A 13,801-nucleotide genomic window follows, 5' to 3' on the forward strand; every position below is an offset into this window, starting at 1 on the left:
ACATGGACGGAGTTCCAGGCTCCTGGCTTCAGCCTCATCTGTTGCAGGCATTTGTGTATATGTGTGTGTGTCTGTCTCTCCAAATAAAAATAGAAAAATTTAAAAAATTCATCCTCACAGCCCTTCTAGTTAGGTATAGCTTTATAGACTCCTTTCCCAATCTGTAGCTCTCATTCCTCCTTAGATTTCTACTTTTTTCAGTCTAAAGGTCTTTGTTGACAGCCAATGACAAGCAAAATTAAACCACATTATACTACAGACTCCAAACCCTAATCTTAGCCTTGCTTTAATTAACTTTATCTCCAAATAGGTAAAATAATATTGATATTACCTTTAGCATTGCTGTCAAGGTGCAACTTACTTCGCAGGTTAGTTTTTCAAAAACTGTACCTGGTGAAACCTGTTACCATCTAATATTAAAAATGTCATAAGAGATGGCTTATTGGAGAGTTACCTGAGCAACTACACTAGACTTTTTAAAGACTGTTCTCCTGATCACAAAAATAATGCAAGTACATGATAATTGGAAAAATACAAAAATTACCAAATAAAATCCAAAAGTCACTCAAAATTCCTCCATCTAGATCATCAATGTTGCTTGCATCAGGCAGAGACCAAGGGAGGCAGAGTGGGAAAAAGGAATGACTTCAGGTGTATCCTGATTGGAAGGTGTTGTTTAGGGCTATATATTTAGGTTTCTCTGGTATGTTCGAAGTTGGGAGAAGGTACAACAGCTAGAGAACTTGTTCATCAGTTATTAGTGAAGTCCTAGTCATCTGGGGCAAATTATTACAGAAGTTAAACTTCCTGCATCACTACTAGAAATAGAGTCTGACTTCTCGCAATTTATTTAGAGCAGATTGGCCTCCTGGGCAGTGTATTGTAGATAAAGGGATGGTTTCCTGGGCAGGGGATTGCAGGTTGTGGGCAGGGCAACCAGGGCTGGGCTGAGTCTGAAGCTAGAAATCAGGAAGTTGTTGGCCTGGGCTGCATTATGGGTGACAGGGACCCTATTATTTGGGCTGGCATCACTGTCTCTCAGAGTCTGCATTAGCAGGAAGCTGGAGCCAGAATTGGGAGCCAGGAATCAAACCAATTTAGGACATGGGCATCTTACCCAGCAACTTACCCACTAGGCTAACTACCTGCCCCTATCTTTTTTTTTTATTTTAATTTTTTTAGTTTCATCAATTCAGTTGGAGAAAATACTATTTTGCTTCTAGTTTTAATTTACATTTCTCTGATATCTGATGAGTCAATACATTTCATAAATTTACTAACCATTTTCAGTTCTTGTCTATGTTGCTGCTCTTTACCCATTTTTGGCTGGGAAATTGATTTTCTTCCTTATGAACTTAAATAAGAAATATCCAGCAGCTAGCAGGTTATTTGGTTTTGAAGCTAAACTGAATCTGGTGCTGGAGACAAATAGTCTGATATTTTCAGAAAGTAACAGATATTTGAAGTATAGTATAGTCATATGCATAATTTTATAATCTACAGAAAATCTTTGGGAATATATAAATTTCAGGGCATATTGAAGGGCTAGAGTTTAGATTTACTCTGATGGTTCTCTTGCTATGTTCCTGTGAAATCAGTGTGTCTTGACTTGCACAACACAGTTATTGATAAAATGGAACAGTCATTGCCTTTTTTTAATTCACAGAAATTAATTAAAGGGGAAAATATTCTATTTAGGGTTTTTTTCCATATGTGTTTTCTTGGAATCTTTTATTTTCCCTCTTGCTTAACCACAAACAAGCACTGATACATAAAAACCCCTGTTAGTAATTAATTATTGTATTGAATTAATATACTTATTATTTACATTTACTATAAAATAAAGTAATAAGTTTTATTAGATATTAATTGTCCAATGTTATTAAATAACAATAATTTAGCCAAACACAAATTCAGAAAGGATCTCTCATACTTGCTATGAGAGCCTCTTAATTTTAAATGAACATGGGTCAGATCCACCTATAACAGTGCCTGAAGTACATTAGGAGCTTAATAGCATATTTTTAAAAATTTATGAGAATAGAATTAAAAGATAAATTTAGTGCCCAATTTTTGAAATCCATGCAGTTTTTTATAATGTACATTTCCCATGAGCTCTTTGAAAATTCCTCATATGCATAGATTTCAAAAATTTTTATACCAAAATAAATTTATCTTTTAATTCAGTTTCCACAAGTTTTTTAAATAGCCTCACTTTTGTTGACTGAATCAGCCAACTAATTTAATATAGTTAACATATCTCCATTCCATCATGTTTGCCCAAGAACTATCCTATTTGGTGCCCTACCACCTAAATAAGTTTCCTTTCTGTTCTATGAGAAAATAAGACATGGAAGATTTAGAGCAGTGGAATGACTTGACCAAGGTGACATTTGAGAAGTTTAAGCCAGTAGTCACGTGAAGGCTCAGAAGTGGAAGTGATCAAATCAGATGGAAAGATCAGAAATGACTTCATGGAAGAAGGCATGTGAGGGTGAGCAAAAAGCTGATGGCAAGCCGAAGAAAAAGGAAAATACAAGTAGTCCATGTAGAGGCAACAGTATGAGAAGAGACATAAAGATGCAAATAGCTTCCAAAAAGTCAGATGTTAAGAGATGATGTAGGATGATGCTAGAAATAAATTTGTGATAATTTCACGGGCAGTTTTAGCAGAGATTGATAAGTGCCTGCCTTGTATCCATAAACCACTACTTCATTAGTAAAAAAAACACTCCTATAACATTGGGGCAGCAAGTTGTTTAAATAAAAGACTGCTTTCCTGGGCTCCATGACAGATGAGACTATGTGGTTTAGTTCTAGTAAATAATATATGAACGAAGTGTTATGTGGCTTTCCAGAATTTTTAAGGAGGACAGACAAGCTGAAGGTATCTCTTTTACTCTCCCTATTATGATAAACCTGATGAAGGAAACCCAATTCCAAGGGATGAAGCAGAAAGATAAAAGGCGCCTGTGTTCTGATGATATTTTGGAGCTACCAGGCCCCTCTTCACTTCCTACCTCCAAGCTCTTTTTGAATGAAAGAATAGGGGCCAACACTGTGGCATAGTGGGTTAACGCCCTGGCCTGAAGCTCCGGCATCCCACATGGGCACTGATTTGAGACCCGGCTGCTCCACTTCTGACCCAGCTCTCTGCTGTGGCCTGAGAAAGCAGTGGAAGATGGCCCAAGTCCTTGGGCCCCTGCACCCACGTGGGAGTCACGGGAGAAGCTCCTGGCTCCTGGCTTCGGATCATTGCAGCTCCTGCCATTGCGGCCAATTGAGGAGTGAACCATCAGATGGAAGATCAACCTCTCACTCTCTCTCTCTCTCTGCCTCTCCTCTCTCTGTGTAACTGACTTTCAAATAAATAAATACATCTTAAAAAAAAAAAAAAGAATGAAAGAGTAAACCCTGGTGTTACTGTGGTTTGCCTAACAGCAGTTGACAGACTGAATCCTAACTGATACCCTGGTGGGAAACCATTTGAGAATAGGAATGACATGATCAGGAAGCCATTATGAACTGCCCATGAGTGGAGGGATCACTTTTCTACTTGAACACTTGAAAGCCAAAGAAGCAATCCCCTGCTCATGTGTGCAAGAACAAGCTTTTCCATTTGGGGAGCAAATTTGCCTTTGTCCCTTTTGTTTTCATTAAGAGCTTGGGGATCTGATCAGGATTCAAATCCATTCTGGATTCCATATGAATATAGAGCTTTATATGTTAATAAAATTTTCCATTGAATTGATTACCATAATTTATGTTACCATTCACTTACTTTTGAATATTTAAGTGATTTTAATTTTTCACTAATATAAACCATATTGTGATGATCATTGTATCTTGTGCACTTGTCCAATTTATAATTATTTCTTTAGAAAAATGTGTAAAAGTGGAATAGCTGGGTCATTGAATCAGCCTTAGAGGTCTTTGGAAATAGGAAATGCAACAAAATGAACAAAAATAAAACCCCTTCAATACTCTATTTTGAATAATTTCAAAAAATCTTTTATTCATTCTTTGGGTTCCTATTATATGTCTTCCTAACGAATAGTTCAGAGACCATCTGTTCAAGTTTTCCCCAGGCATGGACTACTCATGTGTGATCCACTTACTGAGCTTCTTTCAGATTCTTGACAGAAAAAGCACAAAACTAATTTTTTCAAACTTAAAGCATGAATTCAATCTGTTCAGAATCCAGGTGTTTAGCTGTGTCAAGAAAATGTATTATTTCATACAGGCTCTTTCATTTTCAATCAAAATTTTGAAACAAAATTCTTAAACACATCCTACCATTGGATCCAAATATCATCTGTGAAACATCCATTTTTCAGCAAGAGTCCAATTTCAAGGTGTGTTTGGAGAGGAAGAGCCTTTTCTTTCCATAGATCTTGAGTTCATAAAGACATGAAACATTGAAAACAAAGCGGGAGGAGAGACTAGAAAAGAGGAGGAAGAGGAAGGGTTTGCTGTATAAGTGTAGTCAATGGCAGTTCCCGTCATGTTCCAAAATACAGCATAACTAGTATGTTAATTGGTTGAACCTTATTATTTACTTTTTTACACAAAAGGTAATATAAATGTCTTTTTAGGGAGCAATCTCTTTTGTCTATGATACAAGTAAGTACATACATGGTATTACTTCTGCAGTTATCGGTCATTAAATTAAATAAGAAACACCATGATGTTGGCTTCATAATTTTTTAAATTTTATTTAGTTATTTTCATCTAATTGAAAGATAGAGAGAGAATATCAGTCTTCCATTCACTGCTCACTCCTCCAAACGCCTGCAACAGCCTAGGCTAGGTCAGACCAAAGCCGATATTCGAGAACTTCCTCTGGGTGTTCAGTGAGACTGACAGGGAGCCAAACACTTGAGCCATTATCTGCTGCCTCCTGGGCGACATTAGCAGGAAACCAGATCAGAAGCTGAGAATCTGCATTTTGCTATGAGACACAGGTATCCCAAGTGGCAGCTTAACCTGCTGCACCACAAGGGCTGCCCTGGTTTATAGTTTTGTACTTACCTCAAACATTAGTTCACAAACAAAACCAAACCTCATCAGCACAGGGTTTTGCTTCTCAGTGTATTGTGTTTCTGCTGTACTTCAGTCTTTTATTAGAGTAACTAGGATGAAGTGTGATAGCTGGGACCTTATCCATTGTTTATGGCACTGTTATCATAGGAAAACACAACCTTTGTTGCAAGCCTTTGTTTCAGAAATGAGATTCAGGGTTTCTTGATGGTTGCTTTAAGGAATAATTCTAACCACTACTAGCCCTGTCCCCTCAAAAGGGAACATACAAGTACACCGCAAGAATGGAGACAGTACACAAATTGAACTAGGGAAGTTAACATTGTACATGAAAATAAAGTCAGGCACAGGTTTTCAGATAATCTTTTTTTTTTTTTTTTAAATTTTTGACAGGCAGAGTGGATAGTGAGAGAGAGACAGAGAGAAAGGTCTTCCTTTTGCCGTTGGTTCACCCTCCAATGGCCGCCGCGGTAGCGCGCTGCGGCCGGCGCACCGCGCTGATCCGATGGCAGGAGCCAGGTGCTTATCCTGGTCTCCCGTGGGGTGCAGGGCCCAAGCACCTGGGCCATCCTCCACTGCACTCCTCTTTGTTACATAGTCGTAGTTTGACAACTATTGAGAGAGAGAAAAAAAAAAAAAACATATTCTCATGGAAACCAGAACCCAAAACCTCACATCTCCAGCTGAAATAGCATGAACTTTTCTCTGACATTTAAATGGCCAGAAAGTACTGGAGAAATTCCTCCTTCCTCCATAATCTCCCAAGCCCACCAGAAACACTTTTCCTTTCAAGCCTTTCCCCCATTCTGGTTCCTGCAGATTCTGCTTCCAACTGGAAAGTTCTGGCCTTGCTGTGCCCACAAGCCAGCTCCTACTTCTTGTCCCTTACTCTGTTCTAGAAACATTGCCCTTATTTTCATTGTACTTCAAGGCCTGTCATTGGTGGAGATGAGTGGAAAGAGGGAGGAGGAAAGGCCTGGCCACGGAGAAGGAAACCTACCTGTTGATGCAGATGGCTTCTCTCTGAGAAGGCTGCCCCTGGCATTCTCCAGCTCACATCTATTTGTTGCACCCAAGAAGGCCTCCTGGTATAGCCTATTTGTGATAGATTGTGCTAGGCACTGATTGCATTATCATTTCAGCACCCTTTTCCTGTCTCTCCACCATTCCATGTCTCCAGTCCACCACCCACATGCAATCTACAAAGTCCTTTCATTTACTGGATATGGTTTACTGATCTTCCTTTCCCTGGGATTTATGGAATGAAAACTTTTTCCTGATCCTATGGATTCTGTTAGATATCATTTTTGTTAAAACAAGTTCAAATTACTTTTCTGATGGTTACAGTCAGAATCCTAATTGATGTGTTTACCACCCCACGGCCAAACACATACACACTGACTTTCTCCTCTAAGCAATCTTTGTATCATATTCTTGCCTTTTGCTCCAGTAAGTGGGCTTTGGTAAGCAGAGAAACAGTCTTGGTTCCCAGAACTAAGGGAGTAAGAAAAAAGGATTGTAGAATAAGTAGAAACAGGGCCAAACTCCTTGCTCTCTGGATGTCACATGCAATCATCACTCCCACCGTTAGCTTATAAGGGCCATCCTCCACTGCCTTCCTGGGCCACAGCAGAGAGCTGGACTAGAAGAGGAGCAACTGGGACTAGAACCCAGAGTACCGGCACCGTAGGCGGAGGATTAGCCTAGTGAGCCGTGGCACCGGCCAAGCCCCCATGTGATGCTAGTTGAATCTCAGCCAGTAACTGATTTTACCATGGCTTCTTTGCTAGATTTCAGATGACCGATTACAGATCAGTCAGATTCTGGACCAGGAGTCACCTGGAAGCCAGTTTCAAATTCTGGAAAAACTCATAGTGAACGCCTCAAAGATATGGGCCTGATTGTCTTATTCTGGAACTAGGTCAGTAGAGTCTGAGCATTGGGTTTCCATTTCTGGCTGATCTGGATACGGGATGACTGTGAAGGATAGAAAGTTCAGGAAAATTCTGAGGCCAAGTAAGCAGTCAGCCAAAACCTGCCCATAATGCCATGGTACTAATCCTACTGTAATAACTAATCTGTGTTAAAAATGATATATCCCTTCTTGCTGATCAGGAGGAAAGATTCCTGCTTTTTAACAAAAGGACTAAAGTACTAAGCAATAAAACTTAGACATGATTTTTGCAATTAACCATACTTCCTAAATAAGGTACTGTCTATTCTCAGAGTATTTCTTTGAGTTCCCATATGACAATGATTAAAAATCTCACCTCTTTCATAAACAAACTGAAAGAAATTACAAGTTTGTCTCAGTTGGCACTCCAGTCCACAATTTGCAAATACTATGTAAGACTTTTATGTTAAACTACAGAATGGAAGAAAATCTTCACACTTTACCGGTGATAGCATTTGAAGACCTGGCATAATTTCAATATAATTTCATACATGGCAAAGTGTTCACTGGTGACAGAAATAACCTGTGCGCTAACAGCTGCATTGCTGCAGACTGGAGTTCAGTGCTTTCTGTGTGTCTCCAAACCCAATGCTTTTGCCTTATAATGGTGGCCTTTCGATGTTTGCCTGTGCTTCAGTCTATAAATTAAGCTAGCCTCAGTGAAACTCTGAGAAACCATGCCACAGTCACTCCCAAGTCTACTGTCCCTGCAAGACCTATGTTAGAGTGTGCTAACCATGTTTTTTGGCCAGAAATCTCCTCTAACTTTAAACAGGATGTATATTCTTGCAAAGTATAGGACATTTGGCTCCTTGCTTGACACCATCCCAACTTAGGTTTCAGGAATTTGAGTCATTAGCATTCATGTACACGATGACTGGTGATACGTAGTTAGTACCGCCATAGTAAAGTGTGCTCATAGGCCTTTTCTCATTACTTATTGTAGGAACATTTCTGGGAAGATTTTTGTTTAGCCTATGCAAAGGGTTATATAAGGCAGCATGTCAGGAACTTTCATTAATTAATTCTTAGGCCTTTCACTGGATTCTTTCATCCATGAAATGTATCGAAGATCCTGGTTTCCCTTTCAGACATATTAATAATATACTATTACTATGTAATTCATTTTTTTCAAAAGACATGTTGATTTCTGCTCATTTATAGGACAGTATTTATTCATTTAACAATTAGCATGTAGACAATTCTGCTAAACACAGTGTAATATTCAACGAAATTCAGAGAAACAAATTGATTGTGGTCATTGCTGGCTGGAAGTTGTTCTCCTTTCCTTTCCCCTTTTTGAGGATATGTCCCAAACCAGATCCATTCTCTTCTCCAAAACTTCCTCCTCTTGAGTTTCCTTTCTCCATGATTGGTACAATCTCCATGCCTAGCAGTCCATTTCATGTTGCTGTAGCAGAACATCTAACACCGGGTAGCTCAGGACGTCAAGAGATTTGTTTTGCCTCACAATTCTGGTGGCTGGCTAATCCTGACATGTGGTGCTGGTGTCTGATGAGGGCTCTCTGGTGATATCACAACATGACAGAGAAGTAGCAAGACAACTCACAGTGTGTCACAGGCACCAAGCAAGCGAGGTGGACTTGCCTTACAGCAACACAATCTCTTGAGAACTAATCCAGTCACGTGAGACCACTCCTGAGACCAAGGTAACCCCTGTGATAGTAGTGCCTTTGTGATTGAGTCAGTTTCCACTAGGTCTCGCCTCTTTTTTTTTCTCTTTTTTTTTTTTTTTTTTTTTGACAGGCAGAGTGGATAGTGAGAGAGAGAGAGAGACAGAGAGAAAGGTCTTCCTTTTTGCCATTGGTTCACCCTCCAATGGCGGCTGTGGCCGGCGCATCGCGCTGATCCGAAGCCAGGAGCCAGGTGCTTGTCCTGGTCTCCCATGCGGGTGCAGGGCCCAAGGACTTGGGCCATCCTCCGCTGCCTTCCCGGGCCATAGCAGAGAGCTGGCCTGGAAGAGGGGCAACCGGGATAGAATCTGGCGCCCGACCGGGACTAGAACCTGGTGTGCCGGCCCCACAAGGCCGAGGATTAGCCTGTTGAGCCACGGCACCAGTCATTTTTTTTTTTTTTTCACAGACCACAGGACTTTATTAAGATGGAATCACTACTAATTACATGGAAGCTACTTCCTAATCCAAAATCCGTGAGGTTGACATGCATTTACAGTTATACAAATGAGAAACAAATGGTATGTTCAAAACCATATGATAGATATCCTGATGCCCAAGCGATGAAGGCCGGAGTAACTGAGTCTGCACATTCATTTCAAGCTGTTAAAGAGTTTGTGGGCCACACAGTGGTCCCTTGCATGCAAAAAGTCAAAGAGCTCTTCCGTGCAGTCCTCTTCTGTGTGTGATCTGGAGGACACACGCTCATCACAGAGCTCCAGTCGCTCCCGGGCCTTGACACATTTCTCCAGCTGCTCGCACTGCTCTCGCACAGTGGTTAGGGGACCCACTAATTCCTCCTCTTCTTCTTCTTCCTCCTTGGGATCTCTGGCCCCGGTCAGCATCTTTTGCTCATCCTCCAGCCCCATGTCCGTCTACGGTTCTGGATTCAACAGTAGCAGCCACACGGTACCCACTCCACTTGGGGATCAAGAAGGACTTGTAAAGGTCACTCGATGGATATCCGGCAATCTGGCCAGAAGTCTCACCTCTTTATTATTACGTTAGGAACTGAGCTTCAAGCACATGATCTTTTGGGGGTACAACTTCCATACAAACTGTAGCAGTGCACAAGTCTAAAACCTGGGAGGCATCCTTGATGCAATTGCTTCCTACATATACTCAGATTTCAACAAGTCACAAAGTTTTTGTTGAGTCAGCCTGTGAACCTCCATCCTTGTGTGTGTGTGTGTGTGTGTGTGTGAACACCTTGCTCTCCATCCCCATCGTCTCTCCTACTTCAGTTCACCATCAACCTTCACCAAGAACAATATCCTGACTGGTCTCTCTGCCTCCATTTCCCTCCCTTATTCTCGGTGAGCTAGAACAATATTTTAGAAAGAATGTGTGATTGTAAAACTCCTTTACCTAAAGCCTTCATTGGCTCTCTATTGATCATGGGATAAAAATCCCATTTGGAGTGCCCTAAGTGCTCCAGTCTTTCAAGTTCCTGAATTCCTGGGCCTTTGTTTTATCTAAGAGAAGCTACTTGCCCCCTGTCCCTGTATACCACCATTATATTTGATTATTAAAACCTCAGGCTTGGCCGGCACCGCGGCTCACTACAGTGCCAGCATCCTGGGTTCTAGTCCCGGTCGGGGCGCCGGATTCTGTCCCGGTTGCCCCTCTTCCAGGCCAGATCTTTGCTGTGGCCCGGGAGTGCAGTGGAGAATGGCCCAAGTCCTTGGGCCCTGCACCCCATGGGAGACCAGGAGAAGCACCTGGCTCCTGGCTTCGGATCAGCGCGGTGCGCGGGCCGCAGTGGCCATTGGAGGGTGAAACAATGGTAAAGGAAGACCTTTCTCTCTGTCTCTCTCACTGTCCACTCTGCCTGTAACAAACAAACAAACAAACAAACAAAAAAAACAAAAAAAAAAACCAAACCTCAGGCTTCAGAATTGTCATTCATTATTGTCTTAACAACAGCAATAAGACTTGTCTATTAATCTCTTCCAAACAAAATATACTTTCTATTTCTGGTTTGTATTTGTAGCAAATACTCCAGAATTTTAAGCATCTCAAGTTTCTGGATTTTTTAAATTTTCTGGATCTCCCATGTAAGTGCAGGGGCCCAAGCACTTAGACCATCCTCCACTGCTTTCTCAGGCCACAGCAGAGAGCTGGATGAGAAGTAGAGTGGCCAGGACTCAAACCAGCACCCATATGGGGTGCCAGCACTGCAGGCAGCAGCTTCACCTGCTACACGGCAGGGCCAGCCCCAAGCATACTCTTAATTCTTTGGGAGATGAAATTAATTCTACTCAGCACTTAGAAGAATTAGCTACTCCTACTAAGAAATCAAATATACCCTCTAAATGTAATGGTTTTATCTCAAAAGAATCCTATGCTCTTTGGCCATGAAAATACTTTTTTAAAAAGTTTTGTGGACATACTGATACATTCCAATGGTTTCAATGTTCTAGACTTGATATTGTAAACTTAGGAAACAGAATTTCAGAGGAAGTCCACAGAGCTGGTTCTGGAACAATTGTAAAGAGCAGGTAGCACTCTGCTTTTTCTAATGACCGCAGGAGCTGGAGGAAAAGCATCTTCAAGTTAGATCTCCTTCAGTGAACAAAGATTCAACAAATTAGTTCAAAGAATCAGACTTGTCTTAAGACCTAAGTTATTTTACAAGTTTCAGTAGGATATATATTGATATATTAACTTGTTTTCATCATCAAGTGACATCCTGGAAGGGAAGAAAAGTTATTACCGACAACATTAGACACCGAAAGAAACTTGCTCAACTCGGAGTTGAAGTAAGTGATTTTCTGTTTATGGAATGATACCGTAGTGCTTTAAAAGGGCTCCATGTCCCCAGGATTCCTAATTCCTTCCCAAGGACAGAAGGACCATCTCATGTTTGCAGAAGTTATAGTTCCAACATAACCAGGTGTAGATAAATTGCAAACTTGAGGGACAAGTGCTATGGCATAATAGGTTAAGCAACTGCCTGTGGTGCAGGCATCCCATATGGGCACCAGTTCAAGTCCCCGACTGCTCCACTTCCAATCCAGCTCCCTGCTGATGGCCTAGGAAAGCAGTGAAGGATGGCCCAAGTGCTTGGGCCTTGGCACCTGCCTGGGAGACCCAGAAGAAGCCCTGGCTCCTGGCTTCAGATCATTGCAGCTCCAGCCATTGAGGCCCTCTGGGGAATGAACTAGTGGATGGAAAACCTCTCTCTCTCTCTTTCTCTCTCTCTCTCTCTCACTCTCCTCTCTCTCTCCCTCTCTGCCTCTGCCTCTCTATAACTCTGCCTTTCAAATAAATAAAAAGATCTTTAAAAAGAGTATACTTGCATGTCTTGTATCTAGATGGATAGACTCTGTATTTTACATTTCTTTTGTTTTGTTTTTTACCTTCTGCAATATACAGTAAGAAACTCATTCTACAGCATGATCTTTGTATTGATATCCACATATATTAAAGGAGCACACACACCTGAAACCATATTTACATAAAATAATACTTACCTTTAGCATGATCAATACCTACTGACATCACTGAAATTCTTTATTCTTTTCTATTCTATATTATCCTACAATACTCTGGTCACTATTTATGAAGTTGATTTCATTATCATCAGTTAGAGTATAACCTGCAATTGGAAAAGTATTTGCTTAAAATTTTTTGAAAGATTTATTTATTTGAAAGGCAGAGTTAGAGACAGAGGGAGAGAAAGAAAGAGAGAAAGGGAGAGACAAAGAGAGAGAGAAAAGAAGAGAGAGAGAGAGAAAGAGAGAAGGGACAGAGATCTTCCATCTGCTGGTTCATTCGCCAAATGGCCACAATGGCCAGAGTTGGGCTGGTCAAAAGTCAGGAGCCGGGAGCTTCTTCCAAGCCTCCTACATGGGTGGAGGAGTCCAAGTGCTTTGGCCATCCAAGCACTTTCCCAGGCATGTTATCGGGGAATTGGATCAGAGGTGGAGCAGCCGGGACTCAAATCAGAATGCGTATGGGATGCCTGTATCACAGGCAGCAGCTTTTCTTGCTACATCACAATGCAGGCCTCACTTAGAATTTTTGACAATAAGAAAATCACAAAGAAAGTGAAATAGACTGGGATAACTCCAGATTTTTTACTTTCTTGTATATTTTTCCCAACTTTTTCCCCTTTGATCTTTAGGTGTTGTCGGTGGTGCTCAATAACAGCAACCTCCATGTCATCTTCACCTTCAGCATGCGAGCAAGTTGGGCCGGATCTGAAGTGTAGCAGCTTAGATTCGAACCAGCCCTCCCATATGGGATGCCAGGGTTGTAAGCAGCAGCTCACTCCTCTGTGCCACAACATGCGCCCCTGAGGATATTTCAAGTATTAATCCATGCATCCTTTCCCCCTTTCACCTGTTGCCTTTTCCCTATTCCTTCAGATTGGCATTTGTGACTCATTCCTTCGGTAGGAGTAGCCTGGTGCCAACGCAAAGTCCTTTAGTTTTCAGTGAACATGGCTTCAGGAGAATGTGAAGGAGGTGTCAAAGACCAGAGAAAAGCTTTGCAATCCTAAAGGCAGACAGAAGTCTGTGGGTTGAGGGATCTGAAGGATGCAGGGGACAGGATGAGGGAGAGAGTTGTAGGAAGCTCTAGGCAAAGCCGCCCCACCCTGTTCCAGCATTAGGTCTCATGAGCAGAGTCCGGCACCAATGCCTGGGGGACGTCCTGGTTCCATGCAGGTGAGAGCCATGTGTGGACCCTGTGCTGAGAGTTTTGTTTGCCACTCATGCATTGAGACTCAGTGAGACACTCCTTTCCGCCCGAGTTATCACATCACCTGCTGAGTGTCTTGTGGGAAGGTCCTCTTCTTTGTCCTGATATTTCCTACCCACTCTTGGTGAACAGTAGCCACCAGGGTGCACAACAGTTCCTTAAGATCCAACATGAACCCCTCAACACACAGAGAGACAGCAATGTCTGCTGCATATGGACTTGGATGAAGTAAATACTGTCAGCCTTAAGTAAAAAAAAAATCTGAACTCCAAGAACCTCCCTTTCCATTCTCAACATACACCACATCACTTCATTGTTATATACTGGATTATACAGGGATGTGTTCACTCAGTAGTAAATGAAAAAGTTTTGTCTCAGGGCTTTGGAACAAATGTTAACCAATGTG

General features: G+C 41.6%; 1 protein-coding gene across 1 annotated transcript; it reads right to left on the reverse strand.

The window, feature by feature from the left end:
• Window positions 1-9,091: 9,091 nt before the first annotated feature.
• LOC133749527 (cytochrome b-c1 complex subunit 6, mitochondrial-like) lies at window positions 9,092-9,655 on the reverse strand. The gene has a single exon (XM_062178709.1). It carries the CDS (start codon window positions 9,555-9,557, stop codon window positions 9,282-9,284), a length of 276 nt encoding a protein of 91 aa, XP_062034693.1. The 5' UTR covers window positions 9,558-9,655; the 3' UTR covers window positions 9,092-9,281.
• Window positions 9,656-13,801: the final 4,146 nt, after the last annotated feature.

The sequence above is a fragment of the Lepus europaeus genome, chromosome 20 (genome assembly GCF_033115175.1).
Source record: "Lepus europaeus isolate LE1 chromosome 20, mLepTim1.pri, whole genome shotgun sequence".
Lineage (NCBI taxonomy): Eukaryota > Metazoa > Chordata > Mammalia > Lagomorpha > Leporidae > Lepus > Lepus europaeus.

Coding starts and splice junctions, on each gene's coding strand:
- LOC133749527 (XM_062178709.1), bottom strand. CDS start 9,557: ATGGGGCTGGAGGATGAGCAAAAGATGCTGACCGGGGCCAGAGATCCC.